Consider the following 21,573-nt stretch of genomic DNA (forward strand, 5'->3'; position numbering starts at 1 on the left):
GGGGAGATACGCAACGGCACACGCCGCCTCCTACCCACCCCTCAAGCCTCTGCTCCCCAGGGCCCCAGCCCCCTGAAATCCGCAAGCAGGGGTCGGCTGGCACAGAACCGCTACGTCACCAGTGCACACCGAGCCAGCGCCTCTTCCTCTCACCCGGACGCCCGGACACCCGGAGAGGTACACACTGAATGTCCCTCTTTGATCCTGACCTCGCGCCTCGGAGCAAGGCCATGGACAGACAGGCTTAGTCACCCCAGTACCCGTCAAGTGATCCTCCTCTCCCGCTAAAGCAAGACCCACAGAGAGGCGCACGGGGTTCCTGGAGACCGAGACCACGCTCCGGCGCAGCAGCAGCCACCCCAGCACGGCGCAGACTACTGCGGCTCACTCACTGGAGCGACGGCGCGGTTCTGGTTACCAAGGCAACGAGACACGTCACTCTCGTGCGCACCTCCGCCTCCCGGAAGTACCGTCTACGCGTCACGGCGCAGGCGCCAGTGGCAGCGCGGAGCGGCGCAAGGAAAGGTGCGCGGTTTGGGTTCGTACGGTGGTCGGTCCCGAGGGCTGCGGAGGCGTCGTCATGTCGGACAACGAGGACAAGTGAGTGTGGGAGCCTCCGGATGGGCGAGGCGGGGCGTCCGGGAGTCAGGGGGTCAGGCCTGCGGGGAGGCCTGGCGTGGACCAGGTGGAGAAGAGGAGACGGGGTTCTTGAATTCTTTAAGGTTAGACGAAGGAGGGGAAGGGGTTTGTGGGAGAGAGCTCTTTGCTGAAGATCAGACCGTGGGAATCGTCACGGTGTAGTGGCTTTCCCAGGCCAAGAGCAAGGAGCTGGATGGAGAGTGGAGCAACCAGGACTCGAACCAGCGTCGGTGTCTGATGCTGGCGCCGCAGGTGGAGGAGCAGTGTATTATGCCACCGTGCCGCTCCCTGCCCCCCCCCCAAAAAAAAAGTTTCTTTGAAGATGAGGAAATACGTGTTTAAATTGTCTTGGGCATGAGTCAGGTGGCGGGGGGGAGACAGTGCTGGCGTTGATGGAAGGAAGGCTGGTTCCCTCCGGAAGTGGCGGTTTTTGGGGGGACCCCGGGCTCATGGTTTGGACTGGCCGATCTCTCCGACAGCTTTGACGGCGATGACTTTGACGATGTGGAGGAGGATGAAGGGCTGGATGACTTGGAGAACGCCGAGGAGGTCAGTTCAGCTGCCAGGACTCCAGTCCGTGTCCTGAGCCACCTGCCGGCTGGAGACCCTCCGGCAGCCCCCGGGCTGGCTGCGGATGCAGGGAAACTCCTGGGGCTGGTGGTTCGCTGGCCAGGGAAGCTTTTGCTTCTCTCATTCTTTTCTTTCTTTCCTTTCTTCGGTTTCTTTTCTTTTTGTAAAGATTTATTGGAAAGTCAGATATACAGAGAGACAGAGAGGAAGATCTCTCGTCTGCTGATTTACTCCCCAATTAGCCGCAATGACTGGAGCTGAGCTATTTCGAAGCCAGGAACCTCTTCGTGGTCTCCCACAGGGGTGCAGGGTCCCAAGGCTTTGGGCTGTCCTTGATTGCTTTCCCAGGCCACAGCAGGGAGCTGGATGGGAGACGCGGCCACCGTGATTAGAATCGGCGCCCATATGGGATCCTGGTATGTTTAAGGCGAGGACTTTAACCGCTACGTTATCGCCCAGGCCCTCTGCTTCACTTCTGACCCAAGATCTGTTTGTGACCTGGAAAAGCAGTGGAGGATGGGCCAAGTCCTTGGGTCCCTGCACTTATGTGGGAGACCTGGAAGAAGCGCCTGGCTCCAAATCAGCTCAGCTCTGGCTGTTGCAGCTACCTGGGGAGTGAACCAGTGGATAAAAGATCTCTTTCTGTGTCTTTCCTCTTGTCTGTATAAAATATTCCTTTCAAATGAAATTAAATCTGTCTTTAAAGATGAACCTGGGTGTGTGTAGCCATTCCCACCTTGCCCTGACCCTTCTGGCCACTTGACCTGGAGGGCTGCCTGGTTCCCTGCTGGGAGTGACTCTCCATGCCCAGGGACTTGTTCATGCTGGCATCCCCGGTCCCCCAGCTGTAGGTGCCCTGCTGTGCCCCCTCTTTGAGGTAGCTGGTCCTGGAGTCCTGAGGAGGCTCCCCCTTGCGGCCAGGCCTGAGGCTCCAGCGCTCTCCGCTCACCGTCATCCCCACTCACTGCTCTTGGGAGGACTCCAGGGCACATGGCTGCCCTGGCCCTGGCATGCAGTCAGCATCATCAACATGCTAGGAGAGTGGGCATGCTCGGGCCCCTCCCTCACATTGTCCCCCTTGCCGTGTCGTCTTGGTGTCCAGGAGGGTCAGGAGAACGTTGAGATCCTCCCCTCTGGGGAGCGACCACAGGCCAACCAGAAGCGAATCACCACACCGTACATGACCAAGTACGAGCGAGCCCGCGTGCTGGGCACCCGCGCCCTGCAGATTGCGTGAGTACGGGGGCCTGCACCAGGGAGAGGGAGTGGCCTGCTCGGGGAGGGGGTCCATGGAAGGCGTGACAGCATGAGGCAGGGCTTCTTCTTGAGGCTTCCCTCTGGCCTTGCCTTCTGAATGTGGAAGAATAGCAAGATTGAGGAGCCAGGTGCCTGGTCAGGAAACCTGTGAGGTGGCTGAGGTCCTGGGCTCAGCGCGGGGCTGCCTGCGAGCCACTGTCTACTGGCAGGTGCTTTGAGAAATCCGGCAGGACTCTTGACCCCATGGTCACTTGCCAGCACTTCCTTCCAGAGAGGGCGGGAAGCTGATGCTGTCATGGGAGAGGGGGAACAGGGAATGGGGAGACCCAGGCTGAGGAAGGGTGTCCCATGAGGAGCCACGTGCAGACTGGTATGGAAGGGCTTCCAGGAGCCAGGTGCGGCTTAGGTGGGAAGGAGCGGCGGGGGCCGCGGGTTGAGGCCCTGCTTGCTGGCAGGCAGTCGCCCTTTCTCGGTGCTCCCACCTAGGGTCTGAGCAGTGGTGGCCTCCTCCCCTCCGCCCCTGGGGGTGAAGCCGGCTGCCGTGGACCTCGGAATAGCAGGTTTGCTGGGAGGCAGCTTGTGCTCAGCCACCGTTCTCTGAACACAGAGCCCGTGCTGCTCCCACCCACGCTGGTGGCAGTCAGCTGGATGTGGCTGTTGTGTTACTGTGGTTTTTTGTTTTTGTTTTAAGATTTATTTGTTTATTTTTAAAGGCAGAGACAGAAGAAGGTCTTCCATCTGCTGGTTCACTCCCCAAATGGCCATAAAGGCCAGAGCTGAGCCAATCTGAAACTGGGATCCTTTTCTGGGTCTCCCATGTGGGTGCAGGGGCCCAAGGATCTGAGCCATCCTCCACTGATTTCCCAGACCGCAGTCAGGGAGATGAATGGGACGTGGACCAACCAGGGCATGAACCGGTGTCCATATGGGATGCCAGCGTCACAGGACAAAGGATTAGTCTGATGAGTCTCTGTGCTGGCCCCTGCTTATGGCTGTTTAAGTTAAAAATAAACTCAGTTTCTTCCTCACTAGCCCCATTGGAAGCACTTAGTGGCCACATGTGGTCAGCGGTTGCCGTGGAGCTACAGAGCTGTGGGACATTTTTTTTACATGATTTATTTATTTATATTGGAAAGTCAGATATACAGAGAGGAGGAGAGACAGGAATATCTTCTGTCTGAGATTCACTTCCCAAGTGACCGCAGTGGCTTGAGCTGTGACGATCTGAAGCCAGGAGCCAGGAACCTCTTCCGGGTCTCCCACATGGATGCAGGATCCCAGTGCTCTGGGCCGTCCTCGAATGCTTTCCCAGGCCACAGCAGGGAGCTGGATGGGAAGTGGAGCTGCCAGGATTAGAACCGGCGCCCATATGGGATCCTGGTACGTTCAGGATGAGGACTTTAGCTGCTAGGCCACGCTGCCAGGCCCCGTGGGACATTTCTAATTGTAGAGCATGATTGGGGCACAGGCTTGGTGCAGCAGTGGTGTGGGACGCCTTGGGGACATCAGCCATGATCTTCCTGGAGTGGGGGCGGGGTGGATATGGGCCTTTAAACAGGATTCAGGGCAGTCATGAGTGAAGGCTTAGAGTCACAGGAGATGACGGGTACTCGCAGAGTCATCAGGAAGGCTTCATGAGGGGACCAGGAGTCTAATAGAGGCATCAGGGGAGGCAGATTTGTGGCTATCAGGTGTGGGGAGCAGCACAAGGAAAGCCGGGGGCAGGCAGCTGGGGCTCTGGGAGCCCTGGCAAGGAGCTTGGGGCACACGGCTGAGCAGTGGTCGCTAGGGTTGTGGGTGACATGATCCGGTTGGCAGTGTGGAAAAGTCGATGTTCTGAGGCCACCTACGGATCGCTTGTACGTCCGAGCATCCCCAGGCTGGTCTACCTTAGTCTAGTCTGGTGTTCTTGTTGATTTTAAGGTTCCCTTCTAGTGGAAGCCCTCTTATGAGCCACCACCTCCCTGCTGACTCAGACTGGTTTTGACCTGGCTCATTGGCGCCACCTGGTGGCTGGTGTGACTTGTGATGCTAGCTTCCTAAGTGGGTGCCTTGTTCTGTGGTGCCAAGGCCCGTGGTGTGCATGTGGAAGAGGCCAGAGGGCTGAATGCCCATTTGTTAATCACCTCGTGTATGACTGTTGTATAGCAGGTTTTTTTTTTAAGATTTATTTTTATTGGCAACGCAGATATGCAGATCTAGGAGGAGAGACAGAGAGGAAGATCTTCCATCTGTTGATTTACTCCCCAGGTGGCTGCAACAGCCGGTGCTGTGTCGATTTGAAGCCAGGAGCTCAGATCCTCTTCCAGGTCTGCCATGTGGGTACAGGGTCCCAAGGCTTTGGGTCATCCTCGCCTAACCTCTCAGGCCACAAGCAGGGAGCTGTGTGGGAAATGGGGCCACTGGGATTAGAACCAGTGCCCTCATGGGATCTCAGTGCATTCAAAGTGAGGACTTTAGCTGATAGGCCATGGCGCTGGACCCTATGTGTAGCATTCTGTGTAGCTTCCCGTGTGGGGAACCACATGAAAGTGCACTAAGGAACTGTGTGGGAAAAGGAGATCATTGGGTCCTGGCGCTGGGAAATGGTTTGGCTTTTTAGAGTCAGAAATAAGAATGTTTAGTAATTAAATTAGTAAGTCAGTAGCTGTCAGAGCAGATGGTTATCAGAGCCATCCAGGCAGCCTTGGAATGCACATTCCAGGCCCTTTAATGTGAGAGTGTCTGAGGGTCTGCAGAAGGGCCTGGGAGTGTGCATTTTAGGCATGCTGTCTTAGCAGGCCTGGGAAGTGAGGCAGCCTCAGGACAATGGAAGGGTGGGCGGCCTCTGGGCTGGTGGCTGTGGGGGGTCATGTGGACCAAGAGCAGGTGGGTACCTCACCCTTGTGGAGGCTGGGGTGGGCCCAGCTGGAAGAGTGAGCCCCCTGGTGGGAGCCCTGCTACCACACAGAGAGAATGACAGGAGCTGGGCATTGAGGCTGGCTCGTGGGCTTGGGTGATGTGGTCAGGGCTGTGCCTTGGTGCTCTGCCATGGCCACTGGGCTCGGGTGTGTGTGCCAAGTCCTCTGATGGGGAAGCCACCTTGACCCACGTGTGGCACCTCATGCATGACACCAAAACTTGCCATGTTTGTGTACTTGTCTGGAGCTGACCAAGCTTCAGCTTGGCACATGGGAAGTGGAATGAGGAGCATGCTCGGCTCACGTCACAGCCCTGGCCTTTGCTGGTTACGTGGCCTTGGGCGAGGCACCGAGTGCTCCAGGCCTCGTTGTCCTGGTCAGTAAAATAGTCCACGGCACCCGGCGGTGAGCCAGCCCGAGACCCCGGGGAGGCTGCCTGTGTGCCACGGGGCCCTCGGGTTCCGAGCCTGGCTCTGGCAACCAGCAGGGCGGACCCTGTTGGAGATTTTCTTTCTCTAACAGAGAATTGAGAGGTAAATATCTGCACCATAGAATCCAGTGTCCGTAAGGGAGATGCCACAGGATGCCAGAGGAGAAATTCAAGCACTTCGTGAAAAGGAGACTAACTCCTCGTCCCTGACGGTCAAGTACACAAACTAAGCCCCCAGAACAGACTGCTGGAGTGGCCATTTGGTTTGGCAGTTAGAGCGCTGGTGAAGGGCAGCCTGTGCGCCCAGGTTTGATGCCTGATGCTGGCCATAGTTCCACCTTCCTGCTGTGCGCACCCTGAGCAGCACTGTGGTGGCACAAGGAATTACAGGGGAGACCCAGATAGAATTCCTGGCTCCTGACTTTGCTCGAGCCCAGCCCTGACTGTTGTGGGCATTTGGACAATGAGTCAGCAGATGGGAACTCCCTCTCTGACTCAGATTCACATAAAACTCAGATGAGATGGTGTGTGTAAAGGAGGGGTGGCCCTTAGTCCTTGTTGGCCATTAGTGGTCAGCGCTGTTGAGGCAAGGCAGGGCTCTGTTTCAAGTGAGGCCACTGAGATTCGGAGAGATTAGCTGTGGGCGAACTGCTTGCTGCTGTGACAGCCGGTGGGACCCTGGCAGTGCCTCCAGACGGCACTCCTACCAGTCCTGGCTGCCTGGGAGGGCCAAGCAGGCTCCCAACCACCCGTCGTCCTGCAGGATGTGTGCCCCTGTGATGGTGGAGCTGGAGGGAGAGACGGATCCTTTGCTCATCGCCATGAAAGAGCTCAAGTGAGTCAGGCCTGATCCCGGCACCCTCCACCCTCACCTTAGTGGCCATGCCTTGGGGTGAGACGCGTTCCTAGGCGTTCACCCACCTGGCAGGAGGAGGGAGAAGACGGGGCGGGGGCAAGACCTGGGCCGTGTCCCTCCTGCTGCCTTGCCAGCCCTGTGCACCTGTGTCTCTCCCCTGCTGCAGGGCTCGCAAGATCCCCATCATCATCCGCCGCTACCTGCCCGATGGCAGCTACGAGGACTGGGGCGTCGACGAGCTCATCATCACCGACTGAGCTGGGCCCTGAGCCGGCTTGGTCTCCACCCTCCATTTTCTACATGTAAATAATAAACTCTTTAGTTTTTCAGCCCCTCCATCTCCCACTGTCTGTGGTGCTGCCACCTGCTCCTTCCCAGTTCCTGCCCTGCTGCCAGAGCATGCGCCTGTCGCAGGCACCCTTCACCCTGTTGGTCCCCCGCGTCCCTCCGTTGAGTCCCTGCTCACAGAGCAGAGGCTGCTGCAGGGGAGACACCTCAGCTGCCTCCCCACAGACAGACTTGTCTTTGTGCCCAGGGAGCCGGTTGCCACGGAAACCCCCAATTTCCTTTCCAGTGGGGACTGGCTGCAGGGGCTTCTCCCTTCTCAGGAGTATCACAGAGCAGGTCTCATCAAGCCACCCATTGTTTCCCAAGGACCTGCCTCTAGCCTCTTATCGGGGGCTGGGATCCCCTTTCAGGAGCAGGACTCCGGCAGGAAGTGTGGGGGTGTGCTGATCTCCCAGCCCCCCAAGCAGAGCCCTTTGGGGCAGTCAGCAGCTGGAGGAATGAGGACAGTACACCTGCTCGCCCTGCCGCTCTGGCCCCCTCCTGCTCAGGCCACTGCCCACGCTGGCCTTCAGGCCCAGCACGCTCGAGGCCCTGGAAGCTGTCCTCTCCCTCTTGGCAGGGAAGGGGGGTCCTGGGATTATGCCCACTTGGGTCTGGCCTTCCTCTGCCTTAGGTGCTGATGGGTCTCCCCAAACCCCACCTACGCATCCCTGGCTCCCTCCTGGGGGATGGAGAGGGAGCATCTTTTGACCAGCAGAGATGGAAAGGAGGATTGGTCCCTGAGTACGCTACCTGCTCCCCAGTGCACTGCCGGCTCCCCTTCCAGGCTCCCCTTCCAGGGCTCGTCCAGCCCCTGTAACATGGCAGCCCCCCCCCCATAGGGGCTCCGTGCACGGGGTGCAGGGAGAGGGTGAGTGTCCTGCTCTGGAGAAGGGTTAACTTGGGGAGCAGCGGACTTCGCACCCTTGCCACCCGCTGCCTCCGAGCCTTTGGAATCCTTTAATCAAGTTGGGTGCTGAAATTTCAGCTCTGAAATGTCGCCTTTGTGCTGGCATCCAGGGAGCTTGGGGGTCACTTTCTCGGCCCCATTTCTCTAAATGCTCTCTTTGTTCCCTGCTGGGCCACTCAGTATCAGATGTGATTAAAGGGAGATGGGGTTGGGGCAGGATGAGAGGAAGGGGGATTAACCCTTAGGGGATAGGGTGCAAGGGAGGGGCTTGGGGGAGAGAGGATGTTTGACCTTGCCTGCCCATTGTGCCTGGCAGGGAGTCCCTTTGCTGTTGACTTCTTAAATCTAAAGCTACCTGCCACTGCTGTTGGCCCATACTGCCCTGGGTTGGGGCCTATTCTGACAGGTGGATCAGGTGCCCTGCTGTGGTCCAGGAGTGCCTGTGCCGGAAGCTTCTGTGCTTCTTTAGGGTGTCTCAGATCTCTGAATGTCTTTTGTCTTCTGCCCTTCTTCCCAGTCACTTCCCAGTCGAAATGCATGTCCCGGAGGTGGTGGCTTCATCTTTGAAACGTGGCATTTATTTATTTTATTAATGATTACATGGTTGATCAGGGTGGGAAGGATTAAAGTTTAGGGGAAATTGGGTGAACTCATGTTTTCCAAATTTGCTATTTCTTTTTGTTCCTGAGAGAAGGGGAGAGACAAAGGGGGAAACCACTCACGACTTTCCACACATTCCAGTGCCCGGGATGAGGAACCGCCACCTCATGTCAACCCAGAGTCTCAGTGTGCACATATTCCAGGGGTTCTGTCCATGTGGCTCGGATAGTTCTGAAATGCTGCGGATTTCACCGCTCTGAGGATGGTGTCACCCTCCCAGTGTGCATTAGTCCCCATGGCCCTGCCTGCTCCCTGTGAATTCACCCACTGACGTCACGGCAGCAGATAGGCTGGAAGTGGACAGGTGTCCTGCCTCCAAGTGGAGGGAAGGTAGATTGTAGTCATGTGACTGCAGAAGGTCTGCACTGACCTCTGACAGAATTCTAGGAAAGGACTCTGAGAGCACTTTGTTAATTAGGGAGAGATCCAGGGTAAGCACAGGGTTCCAAGGAGTCTGGCGAGGTGGACCGACTCTTCTCACGTGGTGCCTGGTGGATCCAGGGCCCACCGCAGCCTCGGTTGGAGCATGTGTGCCCATGGTAATGAGATGGTCCCCAAACCGACCAGACTCATCCTAGGAGTTTTCAGAGTGCTATTGATGGAAAGAGGTATTTCATGTAGACACGAGGCCCTGTCCCTTCATGTCCACCTTTAGTAGTGGCCTGAGTGAAAATCATTCTGTTTTGCAGATTCATAAAGCTCTGAGAGAGCTGAGTTCCAAAAGATGGATTGCAGGCAGGGAAATGGATGAGCCCCAACAAGATGGGGTCTGCTAATGGTCCAATCACTTCTTGGCCTTTACCCACCCAAACAACGACGCAAAGCCCCCAAACCAGCGTAGCTACAGTTTGGATGATCTGACATTGCAGCAGATGCAACCTGAAGGAGCAGGGCTTTCCGTGGGCACCGATCCTCATGGGAGCTGGCAGTTTGGGGAGGTATCCTGAAGAGCTGGCAGCAGGCAGCTGCTGGACAGCAGGTGTTTGGCCCCCCTGGGATGGCAGGGCTAGGACCTGGGACCCCTGACTAGGACAGGCCACTGGACGCCATCGCTGGAAGGAAAGGGGCATGGTGTGCAGCAAAGAAGAAAAGTCTAGATTGGTGAGTGAGTGGGGCCCGTAAGCTGTGGGCAGGGGGGACACGGGATGAGTAAGAGGGTTGGTGCTAGGGTTGGAAATGTGCAGGCCTTCCCTGAGGCTCTTAGCTTCAGTGTCCCCTCTTCCCCCCACCAGCTTGATTGGACCCGAGGGAGTGACATCACACCCTTGACCAGAGGGCACTCCGGAAGTGGGCGCTCTCAGGAGGTGTTTCCAGCCATCATCCCTGAAGTTGTGTGCTAGCACTGTGGAGTGATTCCCTCTGGGCCCTGCTGAGGCATGAGCTCTTGTGGAGTAAGAAGTGGAATATGATGCTGCATATGTCTGATGGCCTCACTTTAGACCGGAACACAGGCACCTTAGCATGGGCTTCTGTGGGTCCCCTGGTGCTGGAGGAGGTGGCAGGTGGGGGGCCCATCCAATGCAGACTCTGATGGCAGGAGCTGGTAGGCTGCACCTACCTCTTCCCTCTGCTGTGTGAGTAGAGGGGCCGCCAGGAAGGTGGTGAGCTCCCGCTAGGTCTATTAAGAGGCATCAGTGGGAGAAGCTGCCCCCTGAGGTTCCTGTGCCCAGTCACTGGCACACAGTGGTCCACAGGGCCTGGCTGGGATGCCAGCTCTCCCAGCCCACTCTGTTGTCTTCTTCCTCACAGGAGAGCCCTTTGGCTGGTCTCTCCTTTTTATTGTCCTAGCTATTGCCAGGCTGCAGCTGTGGTTGCACAGGGCATAGGGCTGAGAGAGCAAGAGACAGGCCAGGGCAGACCCAGCAAGCAGGTAGCGGAACCTTTAATTTTATTACGTGGAATGCTTAATGCAGAGTTAATAGGGGCTGAAGGAGCTAGGAGACAGGGACTACTGAGATAAATAAGAAGGGACAGTCATGAGTTACACATGGGGTTGGGGGCGGGGAGCTGCAGAGCAGAAAGATAGAGCGGACAGCTACGCACTTTATTCAGATACAGCTAGGAGGCACAGGGCAGGAAGCAGGAGGCGAATGCACAGTCGTTGGGATCATAGCATCTGCAGCCTGTGGCCAGCAGCCCAGGCGCAGGGCCTCAGCTCCTCCTGGAGATGAGGTTGGGGCCTGAGCTGCCCTAAGTCTCTGGGAGACCCAGGGCAGTGGGACTGGCACAGCTGAGCCCACAGAATCAGTGAGGGACAAGGCAAGTGGTAAGGGGCCCAGGGAGGAAGGCTCCGTGGTCTGCCTGAGTCCTGCCCTGGAGCCTCAGCCTCCTCCTGAGGGGTTCCAGTGTCGCAAGGCCTGAGGGGCTCCAGTGGAAGCAGATGGGGTGGGGTGGGACCCTCTTCCTCCAGCAAAGATGTGAGGTTATTGGCACAGAACTGGGTCGGGGGTGTGGGGGGCGATGCTGCTGTGCCTGTGCCAATTCCTTCCTGCATTTAGGGGAAGAGGGCCTTTGGAGGGATGAGAATCCCTACTGGGCACCACCCTGAACCCTAACTCCCTACAAGGTCAAAGCCATCCTCAGCCCCTAGTGGCAGATTGAGCCAGCTCCAGGCACTGAGGCCCTGGGGACCCTAGCTGTTGGGTGCCACACACAATGGTCTAGGGACCTGTCAGCTCCCCCCCTCCCCATGGGAGGAAGTGAGAACTCATGGGAGAGACAAGGCTTTCGATGCCCATCAGCCCTGGGTGGTGCCCCCTGCCTGTCTGCCTGAAGAGCGGGTCTGGGTCCCTCCCGGGATCAGGCACAGCCCTTCATCTTGCAGTTTAGGGGCGCCTGTCAGCCTCTCCCTACTCAGCTGGCTAGCTGCAGCCCGGCCAGGGCAGGTGGGTCATAAGGGCAGTGAGCCACACAGAAAGGCTTCCCTCCTCCACCGGGCCTGAGATGGGCATGGAGCAGGGCACACGGGCAGACGGGAGGGGGTAGGGGACCCAGGGCAACAGCCCCCTTCAAGGCCGGGACAGTGTTGTATACACAGGCTGCTCCCAGTGTGTGGGGCTATGGGACTGGGGCCCCGAGGGGCTAGGGTCAGAGATGGCCGTGTAGAGGGGCCGCTGCGAGGGCCCCATGTAGGAGAAGGCCGAGTAGAGCCCGGAGGCCTGGCTGGAGTGGCCGTAATAGGGTCCTGAGGGCTGATGGTCAGAGTAGTCAAACTGGGGACGGGAGATGGACGGGAAGGCAGAGCCGTAGTGGGGCAGACTGAGGGAAGTGTAGGCGATCTGCGAGGTGGACGGCTGGTCGGTGTAGTGCGGGGGTCCCTGGGGCCCCGCCGTCTCTGTCTTCACCTGCGCTTTGGTATCCACACCAGATGGCGAGACTGTGGGCAGAGCCACACCTGGCGGCTTGGAGATCCAGGCGGAATGTCCACTGGCCACGGCCAGGGCGCTGCCCAGCCCATAGCCAGCTGCCGAGTAGCTGCCCACATGGCCCGGGTGCCCGTTGGGCGGCAGGTACTGGTCCAACTCAGCCACGTCAAAGGTCTCCATGTTGGACATGACCTCGTGGCTGATCTCGCCGATGTCCACGTTGCCGAAGTCGATGTGCGGTTTCCCGCCCTCCCCCATGGAGCGCCCATCCCGCTTGGGGTCTGCCTTGCCCGACTGCAGCTCTGTCTTGGGGGTGGTTGGAGGGGTGGGTGGGCCATGGCTCTGGCCTGGGAGGAAGGAGACAGAGAGCAAGGTCAGAGGCATGACAGAGAGCTGTTGGGGCGGGGCGGGGCAGTGAGGGGAGCTCTGACGTTCACCTTCAAGCAGTGGATGCCTCCCAGGGGCCAGGCCTGACCACTGCCTTGGCCTCAAGCTGGCATCTCTTTATCCATTGGTCCCGGTTGGTCTCTCATTGTTTATAAAAGTCCCAGAGCTTGGGGTAGGTCCTGCCCCCCCGCCCACTTTGTACCCACCCTTGTCACCCCCAGAGGGGAGGCCTGCTTTGGTGTGGCAACCATTCCTGTGGGCAGGTTCTCCAATCAGCAGAAGCCAGCTTCCCCAGCACCGTCCTGCCTGGCTTGCCACTCCTCTGCTGCTGACTGCCAAGTGGTCTGGCCTGGGGTGGGTGGGCCTCACTCCCCACCTTCTCTGTCTCCACCTGGGTCTTTGCTGGCCTTGCTTCTACTAAGCCTCACGCTTAACCACCCTCCTCACTCTCATCTAGCCCGTGTCACTCCCCACTTTAGCACCCCCCAAACAGGGCTGTGTGTCCCTTTGAACCCCACCCCTCCTCTCAAGTCTGCCTGCTGCTCAGTGACCCCTTAAGGTTGGGCCACTGGCCCTGGTTCCTTTGTGTGCCCACATGCCTACTCACATCCCCTGCAGCAGATGCCCAGGGGGCACTGCAAAGAGGTTAGGCATGGTGCCAGGGCGGGAATGGAAGGAGACCTAGTCCTGGCTCCTAAAGCTCACGAACTGGCCCCGATCTGGGAGTCATATGTGCCCAGTGTGAGAGGTGCTGTGATGACAGGAATGCCCAGAACTTCCTGGCAGAGCAGAGGAGAAAGTCACCCAGTGCTTTGGGGGCATGGGGCGTCTCACCAAGGCAGTGTGTCTGGAGGGCTGCGAGTGGTGAGAAGGCCGGGCTGCAGTTTCATTCTGAGCTGGTGGTGTGGTGGTGTGGTGTGTGTGTTGAGGAGGATGGCCTGGCTGAGCATCCCATCAGAGCAGGTGTGTACCAGGGCCGCCTCTGAGACCTGCATGGGCCAAGGGCTCTGCCCCTTGGAGAGGCCTGCCTGGGCTTTCATCCTGGCGCTCTCGCTGACTGCCAGCCCTAGAAAACCCCTAGATTCCTTGTCTCTAAGCAGATGGGGCTAGGCAGCTCCAATCTGGTATACTTGGTCAGAATCTGGTGGGTGACTGTGGGAGATGTGGACAGAAGCCTGTCTTGCTGGCCGGCCCTAGAGACCCTGCCCCTACAGAAGGTCAGAGATATTTTCGGTGCCCTGGTGTCTTCCTGGACTAAAGATCCCTGCTGTCCCCCTAGACTGTAGAGGGCTGGGTCCCCGGGCTTCCCTCGTGGGTGCTCCTCATTTCCATGCCCGTGCCTGGCACCAAGCAGGTTCAGAGCGTGTCCTTTAAGCCGTGCTTGCCCAGCATTCCACTATGTAAGACCTGGGCAGCTGTGTTCAGGAACACAAGCCATTTTCTCACACCCCATATGGTGCCAATAACCTGGGCCCAGCAGCTAAAGTCCTCATGTGGCACGCACCAGGATCTCATATGGGCACTGGTTCTAATCCCGGTAGCCCTGCTTCCCATCCAGTCCCCTTCCTGTGGCCTGGGAAAGCAGTCAAGGACAGCCCAAAGCTTTGGGATCCTGTACCCATGTGGGAGATCTGGAAGAGGCTCTTGGCTCCTGGCTTTGGATTGGCACAGCTCTGGCCATTGTGGCTGCTTGGGGAGTGAATCATTGGACAGAAGGTCTTCCTCTCTGTCTCTCCTCCTCTCTGTATATCTCACTTTCCAATAAAAATAAATGAATCCTAAAAAAAAAAAAAAAAAAAGGTGCCAATAACCTTGCACCTGGCAGAGACCCTGAGCCCCGTGCTTCACATGCCACTGAAGGCTGACTGAAGGAGTCGGTGCATATGTATGCATGTATACACAAACACACACACACAGCAACTAGCAAGGTGCTGGTACAGAGTAGGTGCCAGATGTACGCCAGCTTTGTTTCGTTACTAAGAATGCAAACACTCTTAACTAAGGCCTCCACAGCCCCCTTCGCCCAGGGGCAAGTCTCGCCTCTGCCCTGAGTGTGTTCTGGACGCTTGCTCCCAAAAGCTGGAATAGCTGCACTGCCTGGCGACCCCTTCTTGGGGTGCCAGGGGCTTCATGCCATCCAGCCTTCTGCCCCCTGCCACGGTTTCCCCAAGTGCAGCTCTGGGCTCTGCATCTTCCCTGTCCAGCACTCACCTGAAGGGTGTTCAGGGTTCCCATCGGACATGGGGGAGCCCTCACCAGGGTGCCGGTGGTCCAGGTGGGCGCTCTTGTAGTGGGCCTGGATGGCGGCGGCTCCGCCTGGCTCGGCCTCGCCCCCGGGACACTCGGCCTCCCCTTGGGTCGCTTTCCCGTTCTTCCGCCGCCGGGGCTGGTATTTGTAGTCGGGGTGGTCCTTCTTGTGCTGCATCCGGAGCCGCTCGGCCTCCTCGATGAAGGGGCGCTTGTCACTCTCATTCAGCAACCTGGGGTTGGGAGTGCATAGGGACGAGGTCTCTGAGTGTTCCAGCCCCCGCTGAAAGCCCACAGGGTGGGACACCTCCCCCTGAGGTGGCAAGCTCATGGTGGTTTATGCACTAGAAGAAGCAAAGCCCAAGGAACAGCAGCCTGGCGCCCCGGCCTTTTGAGTGACAGGAGGATCTGCTCCAGAGGAGAGGACAAAATCCTCACCGCCCAGGCCGTATGCAGGTGGAAGTGGCTGCTGGGTTAGGGGAGAGCTCCCTGGGACTGGAGCCTTGCCCCGCGTCTCCTGCCTCTGCCTCAGTGTGGGTGTGTGTTACATCGCAGCCTATGGAGCACCTGGGATGATGCTGCCTACTGGCCTGCGATGTGGAATCCACCTGAATGGGGATGCGCAGATCCTCACATGAGGGATCCCCTGAGACAGGTGCTGCTGTGTTGTGTGGGGACCATGGCACAGTCCTCAGCTCTTCTGTATTGCTTTGGTAAAGCCCAGAGGGGGCTGGTCATCTGCAAGAGATGCTGTATCCTTGAAGAAGGGGTGAGGGGAGACGGGGAAGCTAAGATCTTTTCCCAGGGGGATGACAGTCCCTAGGAACATGCCCTGCCCACCTGCCTGGCTCCAGCTTCCAGTCCCAGGGTACTAGGATGGGGGAGGGGGAAGGACTCATTCAGATGAGGTACTGTGTGCCTGCCAGAGGCAGTGGGAGCCATCCCTCCCTCTCCCCAGGGGCCCTCTCTATGGCTCCAGCTGGTGGATGGGTGCCCTGTCCCCCAGTGGCAGCTCCGCCAGACAGCTGGGAGAGGGTGGTCCCATCAGGCGCCTTGCTCCAGCCGCCAGGCCAGCAGCATTCCTCCGCAGCTTAACCTGCCACTCAGCCCTGCCCTGGCTTGCTCCAAAGGGCTTTGGGATTGATGCTCACCCCAGCACGGCCCTGGGAGGCAGAGAGTGGGATGTAGGTGCCATGACCCGGAAGAGGATGTCAGGGAAGACAGGCCAGGCAGAAGGGGTTCAAGCAGAGAGTTCCCAGAGCTGGGCACCAAACTCGCTGTCACACTGTGTCTGTCCTTATTGCGTCCCCTGTCCCCACTGGGCAGTGATTAGCCTGACAGTGGTGGGGAAAGGGCTTGCCTGGGTCAGAAGGGATCCCAACTTCTTCCCAAGTGAGTTTCTGGCAGTTGCCTCACCCAGAGCCACTGCCAGCCCGGACCCCATCACCACCTCTGGCACCAGCTGGCTCTGTTCTGTGCTGCTCTAGCCCTGTGTCCACTCTACCCTGCTGTGTCCCTGCCCCCTTCTTCTGACTAGCCCTCACTCCACGTCTTGCCAACCTTAGCTGGAACTGCAAACTCAGTGCGTCCTCATTTCTGCCTTCATATCAGCCCCCTGTCCTCTTGGGGAATGGCAGGACAGAAGTGGGGGTGAGGGGGATGCTGGATCCCCCGCAAATCCTGATGGCTGTGGCTGAATCTGCTCTCTTGCAGGGGGAGGAAGCAGATGGGACTGCGGGACTGGATAGGTTGGTGAGCCCCATCATGAGAGAGGCCCCCACCCTTAGCTCTGACTGTTCCTGGCAGATCAGCACCCCCACCCGCTCCCCACACATGCTCCACCTTACAGGTTCGGGGCGTGCCCATCAGATCATTCCTGTGCTCAGGTGGGTCTGACCCCACACCAGGCAGGGCACCCCACCCAGCCTGCCTGCACGCATGTTGAGTCTTGAGACCGCTATCTTCCTGCTGGGTCTACTTGCCCACCCTCCTTCCTGGTATCCAGGAGTCTTGAACTTGACAGGGCTGGGTTCCAGAAGTCTCCGGAGTGAGGCTGGCCATCCTAGCTCACACTCAGATGTTTGCCAGGACCCTCCAAGTGCAGGTGGCCACGACTTTGGGGCCTGTTGCGGTCCCACTACCCTCCTGTCCCTGAGGTTGGCTCCTCAGCCAGCAGGGGAATCTCTAGCCTGACAGTCCTGCCCAGGTGGGCTCCTATGCTCACAACTTGAGTATTGGCCACAAGCCAGGCCAACCCATGACAGAGTACTGGAGGAGGTAGGAGAGTCGGGGTCCCTCCTTGCTTTATCTGGCTGGGCTCATGGGCCCCGGGGCCTGTTCCATTTGCCTCCCTCTTGGCCGTGTTCCTCAGTGGCTCTTTGTCCCACAGCCCCAAAGGCATGGCGCTCTTGGCCTGGGCCAAGCCCCACCCAGGTCTGTAGGGACTTTGGGCTGGGTAGCCAGCAGTGGCCTCCACTCCTGGCAGAGCTGGACATTCAGCAGCTGGTCAACCAGGCCTGGGCTTGCCCAGGATGAGCAGGGCCCGGGGCTGGCCGTGGGAGGGAAAGGGGACACTAGGCAAGCCCGTGGCAAGGACGGGTCAAGGGGTTGGATGTGGGGCTCCTCCCCCATAACTCTCAGCCTTAGGGGACCCAGATCTGCCCCATGGCTGGGCCCAGCAAGGGGGAGAGAGTGACACAGCCTGAGGTTCTTACAGTTGCCATGTATGTTGCCCCTGCCATCTTTGTCACTCTCACCTCCCTGCCCTCGACCATGCCTTGGATGGAAGGGTAACATGCCACCATCCCCAGGGTCCCCAGTGACAGTGAAGAACCTTGGGCCCTGGCTCTGCCACCCCCTGCTGTGTGCCCTTCCGGGTGCCCCTGCCTTTCAAGGTCTCTCTCTGGCAGTCTGGTAGAGAGCAGGTAGGCGCTGCAGGTCCCTCTCTCTTCCCTCTTGGAGCTGGCTGAGGATTCCTGGGGTGGGGGTGAGGGTCCCCTGCATTGTACATCCCGCAGGGGCCAGGTCAAGCTGGTAGCCAAAGCCCGCAGACTTTCTGTTTACAGGGATGTTTTCCCACGCAGGAGTGGGCTTGGCCCACCCCAGGTAGGGGACCCCGGGACAGGAAGGGGGCCACTGAGGGCTCCTGGCCAGCTGGAGGGCTCAGCTCCAGTTCCGGGCTTTAGGGAAGAGGTTACTCAGGGTTGGGTGGGGCCCCAGGAGGAAAGATGGCGCTCAACCAGGAGAGTGAGGAAGGACGCGGTGGCCCTGGTGGAGGTGAAGGGTCTCCTGTATGTCCCTTGCCTCTCAAGGAAGTAGCAGCTGCCCCCTGCCCAAATGACCAGGGGAGTTGGGACCCAGCGGAGACGGGTGGGACAGGGTGAGAGCCCTCTCCCTCTCCCTCCCCCTCCTAAAGACGCATGAGAATTCCTTATTCCTTCCCTCTGACTTTGCAAAACTGCCTGCCTCAGTTTCCCCTCATCTCCAACCAAGCCCCTGGTTCTTGCCCAAGTCTTTCTCTCCTCCTCCGAAGGTCCTCCTGACGACTGGGATTGGTGGCAGTGGCCCCCCTTGAATCTACAAGGGGTTAGTGGAGTGCCTGGTGGTGTGCTGGGAACTCCCCAGGCCCAGCCCAGGAGGCCCTAGTGCTGCCATCGGTGGAATTCCAACCGCAAGGGGGCGTTTTCCCCGCTGCCACCCAAGGGTGGGGTGCCAAGGCTGCTGCAGTTCTGAGTTCCGGGGTCGCCAGAGGTGGGGGACCCTAGGGAACGCTTGTGGAAGAGGGGTAGGCAGGGTCCCCACACCTGATCCTTCAAAGAGGTGGCTTCCCCCCCCCCCCCCCCCCCCCCCGCTAGTGGAGAGAATGGTCCTCCCACCTCCCCGCAGTCGGTGCCCCTGGGGTGAGGGTGGGGAGGCCTGGGGCCAGCTGGCAGGTCGGGGAGTGCTCACCTCCAGAGCTTGCCCAACGTCTTACTGAGCTCGGCGTTATGCAGGTGCGGGTACTGGTCGGCCAGCTTGCGGCGTGCCGCTTGCGCCCATACCATGAACGCGTTCATGGGCCGCTTGACGTGCGGCTTGCTCTTGCTGGCGCCGTTGACGCGCACCGGCATGGGCACCAGCGTCCAGTCGTAGCCGCTGAGCACCTGGCTGACCGCCTCGCGGATGCACACGGGGAACTTGTCATCGTCCGTTTCGCCACCGGGCTGCTCCTTCTTGACCTTGCCCAGCTCGCCGGGCCCCGGGCTGGCTCGCAAGCCTGAGCCGCCGCCGTCGGGCCCCAGCGAGGTTGCGCTCCCGGGGGACAGGCAGCGGGGCTCCTCGGAACCCACGGGACTCAGCTCCACCTCCGACAGGTCCTGCTCCTCCGCCATGTCGCCCCTGGACGCCGCCGCCTCGGCCTCCTCCCCCGGGCCCACCGCGGGGGTCCTCGCGAAGAGTCCAACGCCCACCTGGACGGGGAAGGAGGGCGCGATGGAGTGGCCGGCTAGGCTGGGTTCGCAACGCGGCGCAGCCCCGAGGGGGCGGCCGTCCCTGGTGCTCACGCAGCCCCGGCCCGGGCTCTCCTGACCCTAGGTGGGCGCGACCCGCCTCCTAGCCTTCCCACCACCTGGTTCCAACCGTCTCTCGCGGTGTGGGTGGGTTTTTCTCTTCAACCCTTCTTTTGGGTGGAGGTTTGTTGATGGAAAGGCAGAAAAACGGACCCTTTCTTCTGCTCTAATCCCGGTCCCTGGAATTTCCCACCTCTTCTCTCACCTTTCCTCTTTGCCTTCCGCTCCACCACCCGGCCCGAATGGAGAGGGGCTGTCGTGAGCGCAGTGCGGGGTGCCAGTCTCTCTCTCTCTCTCTCTCTCTCTCTCTCTCTCTCTCTCTCTCTCTCTCTCTGTCTCTCTCTCAGCAGTAGCAGCGTGGTAAGGCCTGGTTGGCCAGGGAGGGCCAGAAGCTGCGCACTCACCTCCTCGGACCTCTCCTCCAGCCTGGGGCTGGTCCTCAGGAAATAGAAAACCGAGTCCCAAGGTGTGCAGTCCAGCTCGGGGGGCTGGGGTGGGGGTGAGGCGGGCCGCCTGGGAGGGAGGGGCCGAGGGGGCCCTGAGCTTCAGGCCACGGCCTCTTGGGACGGAGCCTGGATCCCCAGCAGCAGCCACCCTGGCCGGACAGCTTGAGACTGACTGAGCGACTGAGCCGCAGGCTGCAAAGGGCTGGGGAAGGAAGGGGGGGAGTGGGGGAGGGGGAGGGGAGGGAGGGAAGGGTTGAAGGTGGAGCCTCCCAATGCTTTCCTCTTCATCCCTAACACTCAGGGCTCCTCCACCCTGCTCCCAGCAGCCCCCCCCCCACACACACACATACCCTGCCGGGGCATTGCTGTCCAGGCCCATCTCTGCCCAGGCTGAGCACACAGCTTAGGTTGAGGGGTAGAGAGAGACCTGTGAGGAGGAGATGCAGGCTGCTGGGCTGGGAAACTGTTGCTGGGAAGAGAATTGGGCCCAGCTGTTTTGCCCGTTCGAGTTCTGTGTCAGGTGGAAAGGTCATAGCGGACAAGGGACGGGCAAGGGAGCCACCTGTGTGAGTGGTGCGGACAAGGGACGGGCAAGGGGGCCACCTGTGTGAGTGGTGGGGCAGTAGTGCCACCCCCTTCCCCCACCCCCAACCTATGTGACTGAGTCTCCCACTCCCCCAGCCTCTGCCCCCAACTACCGCTACCGTCAAAGGCAGACCTTAGGTCCCTTCCTGGCAAGGTGAAGACCCTCCCTGGGCAGAGCAGGTGCCCCCTCCTCACTCCGGCCCCTTCTCTCCAGTTGCCTGCCCCCTGTCCCAGCAGGGATAGACCTGGGAGACCTAAGACCAGTGCGGTTCCCCAAGGCTGAGATCCCACAGGACAGGCCTGGGGGGCCTGCCTTAGGAGACCTCACAGGTATTGGGGGCTGCTGCTTCTGGGGAAGGAGAGTCAGGTTGTCCTACACTCACATACACACAGCCCATTCCCTCCTCCTTGCCCTGCTGGCCTGTCCTCACCCCTTCTCATTCTTTTCCCAGCCATCACCCTGCAGCTCCTCTCCGATCCCTCCCGTAGGCCTGGGCAACAAGGCAGGTGGGCTGCGTGTGTAGGGGGGCAGAGGGAGCCTGGATCCCCTTGACTATCATGTGTGTTTCTGACTTCCTCTGCAGCTGGGGGAGACCCCAGGCCCACCCTAAAGGAATTCTGCAGGCACTGGGGCTGGAAAGGGGGTCTGGGGAGACCCGACTATGGGCTTGGTGGTGGGGAGTTGTCAGTGGGACACAATGAGGTAGTCACACGAGGCAGAGGCATGTTGGGGGGTGGGGGTGATGTACATTGGAACACACACACACACACACACACACACACACACACACACTTGCACACTCAGACAATCGGGCCAGTGTGTCTGGGGCCTCCGTGCCCAGTGAATTAGGAGTTTGATAAGGGTTTCCTCTTTCTCTCGCTCACTGGCCTTGGACAATCTCCCCCCAGTTTTTCTCGACGCCACCCCCGGCGCTGCCAACCCTCCTCCCCCCGCCCCCCTTCTCTTCCCTGTGCCCAGACGCTTGTTCGGGGCCTTGAAACAGTGAGCTGTCTTTGTTCGAAATACAGGTGAACGGCAATCATGTGATGAACACACACGCACATAAAAAGCTTTTTAACAGCGCCCGCCCGGCCTCAGAAGCACCCGGAGAGGAGCCGCCCTGGACAGAGCGAGGGACTGAGGGACACGCATCCTGCCGCTCGTGGCCCGGCTGCCCCGCAGTCGTCTCCGACACCCGCTGCTGCCTGCCCAGCATCTGTCTCTTGCGGTGGGTCCCTGCTCACGCTTATACCCTGTGGTCCCTCCTTTCCCCGCCACCACCACCACCGCGCGCCTGTTCGCCAGGCCCTCCAGCACCCTGGGGCTGGAAGGGGTAGCTGTGGTGGGAGAGGGCGAGGGCAGTGGGTGTAGGGTTCTTCTCCAGCTCCCTGCCCCCCTTTTATCCTCCTTGGCCCAGCTGTGCCAGGGAGGGAGTGGGGGTAGCAG

At 59.5% G+C, this 21,573-nt stretch overlaps 2 protein-coding genes across 3 annotated transcripts; one reads left to right on the forward strand and one right to left on the reverse strand.

Annotated features, from left to right (window-relative positions):
* The first annotated feature begins 471 nt into the window (after window positions 1-471).
* On the forward strand, window positions 472-21,479 carry POLR2F (RNA polymerase II, I and III subunit F). Of its 2 annotated transcripts, none has more exons than XM_040985951.1 (5): window positions 472-600; window positions 1,119-1,188; window positions 2,312-2,442; window positions 6,560-6,631; window positions 21,209-21,479. In XM_040985951.1, exons 1-5 carry the CDS (start codon window positions 581-583, stop codon window positions 21,462-21,464), a joined length of 549 nt encoding a protein of 182 aa, XP_040841885.1. In that variant the 5' UTR covers window positions 472-580; the 3' UTR covers window positions 21,465-21,479. The 2 variants fall into 2 exon arrangements, with proteins under 2 accessions (XP_040841885.1, XP_040841893.1); XM_040985959.1 differs by lacking the exon at window positions 21,209-21,479 and adding an exon at window positions 6,819-6,981 and having other exon boundaries at window positions 480-600.
* On the reverse strand, window positions 11,061-19,675 carry SOX10 (SRY-box transcription factor 10). The gene is made up of 4 exons (XM_040985937.1): window positions 19,500-19,675; window positions 18,497-18,996; window positions 14,513-14,781; window positions 11,061-12,261 (listed from the first exon to the last, which is right to left on the reverse strand). Exons 2-4 carry the CDS (start codon window positions 18,916-18,918, stop codon window positions 11,558-11,560), a joined length of 1,395 nt encoding a protein of 464 aa, XP_040841871.1. The 5' UTR covers window positions 18,919-18,996; window positions 19,500-19,675; the 3' UTR covers window positions 11,061-11,557.
* Window positions 21,480-21,573: the final 94 nt, after the last annotated feature.

The sequence above is a fragment of the Ochotona curzoniae genome, unplaced genomic scaffold (genome assembly GCF_017591425.1).
Source record: "Ochotona curzoniae isolate NIBS_2020 unplaced genomic scaffold, NIBS_Ocur_1.0 contig_1014, whole genome shotgun sequence".
Taxonomy (NCBI): domain Eukaryota; kingdom Metazoa; phylum Chordata; class Mammalia; order Lagomorpha; family Ochotonidae; genus Ochotona; species Ochotona curzoniae.